Genomic DNA, 1369 nt, shown 5'->3' with positions numbered 1-1369 from the left:
TTTTTTTTTTTTTTTTTTTTTTTTTTTTTTTTTTTTTTTTTTTTTGTTGTGTGTTTTACAGCTATCTGAGGGTTTCGAGGCTATCTCCCTGATGGCTTGGGGCCTTCACCAGGTCGTGCCGCTGCCCATACTGCGGGCGCTGCTGCGGCCCGACAGTCTGCGGCTGCTTGTGTGCGGCGAGCCCGACATAGACGTTGAGTTGCTGAAGGTAAGCAACAGACAGACACAGCTGCTTCCATATATGTGTTTTTCTCTCCATTATACCGCTGCTTTCTGTTCTTCTCGCGTCATATAAAATATCTATATATAATATTATATATATATTATAAATGTAATATATTATGTAGTTATATATATATATATTGGATTAAGTATGGGTTAGTATGTTTGATAGTTGAAATAAGTGTATTGCTTGTGACTGGTGTTTGTTTGCGTGTATGTATGTACAGCGTAACTGCAAGGTTGTCTGGGATCGTTACAGCGATAGAGAACGTCAGCTGGTGGGATGGCTGTGGGAGGCTCTGCGGGGGTTCAGTGCGGCAGAGCGTCGGCTCTTCCTGCGGTTTGTTTCGGGGCGCTCGCGGGTGCCGCAGAGCTGGGTTCTCGGTGACCGCACGCCTGGGGCAACTCGGATGTTTGAGCTGCATATCATGAGGTACACGAAACCCCAAACACAAAAAAAAAAAAATATTTTTTTTTTTCGTTTCAACAAAAACAGAGCTATAATACACGCAGTGAAACCTGCCCCAGTAGCCGGATTTGTCGCGCTTGTATTACTTTGCATAATTATAATAATAATTATTATAATAATATTTATATTAATAATTATAATAAATGAAAGTAAACACTCTATATAGTAATGCAACATAAACCTTCTGGATAGCCCAGCTAGACTGCTGCACCGAGGCATATGAACTGCTTGTGTTGCTGCTGGGTATAGCAACTGAGCTGGGGGTAACTGTGTTTCTTTTTTTTTGTTTTTTTTTTATTTTTTTTTATTTTTTTCAGAGACGAAGAGGCGCTGGAGGCGGTGGATACATCTTTCTCAGGCCCCCGACAGGTTTCTGGTCAACGTGTAGACGATCGGCTACCATCCGCAAGCACTTGTTTTTTTATGATGAAACTCCCAAAGTATTCATCTTTTGCTGTTTTACAAACGAAACTACGCACAGCTATCACCTCTTGCTTCGAAATAGATCTTGATGCTATGCACCATAACGCTAACGCCCCCCACCATTGATCATCATCACACTCCCGTTGCAGCAATAGCTGCATCAGCAGCTGCTGCAGCAGCAAGCGGTGCAACAGCAACAACTGCAGCAGCAACTGCTGCAGCAATCAACTGCTGTAGCAGCTATATTGCTACAGG

The 1369-nt window shown here is 42.7% G+C and overlaps 1 protein-coding gene across 1 annotated transcript in view; it reads left to right on the top strand.

The window, feature by feature from the left end:
* The window catches only part of EMH_0009740 (Zinc finger SWIM domain-containing protein 5, related), a gene marked incomplete at both ends in the record, with an annotated part of 4135 nt that extends 2895 nt beyond the window's left edge, over nucleotides 1-1240 (top strand). The window contains 3 exon segments of the mRNA XM_013498731.1: nucleotides 62-208; nucleotides 450-655; nucleotides 1009-1240. Of these exon segments, the coding sequence (XP_013354185.1) occupies nucleotides 62-208; nucleotides 450-655; nucleotides 1009-1240 (585 nt within the window).
* Nucleotides 1241-1369: the final 129 nt, after the last annotated feature.

This window comes from Eimeria mitis, genomic scaffold (assembly GCF_000499745.2).
Source record: "Eimeria mitis Houghton genomic scaffold, Emh_scaff367, whole genome shotgun sequence".
Classification (NCBI taxonomy): Eukaryota; Apicomplexa; class Conoidasida; order Eucoccidiorida; family Eimeriidae; genus Eimeria; species Eimeria mitis.
The sequence above is the reverse complement of the archived record's forward strand: the minus strand, read 5'-3'. Positions and strand labels throughout refer to the sequence as shown.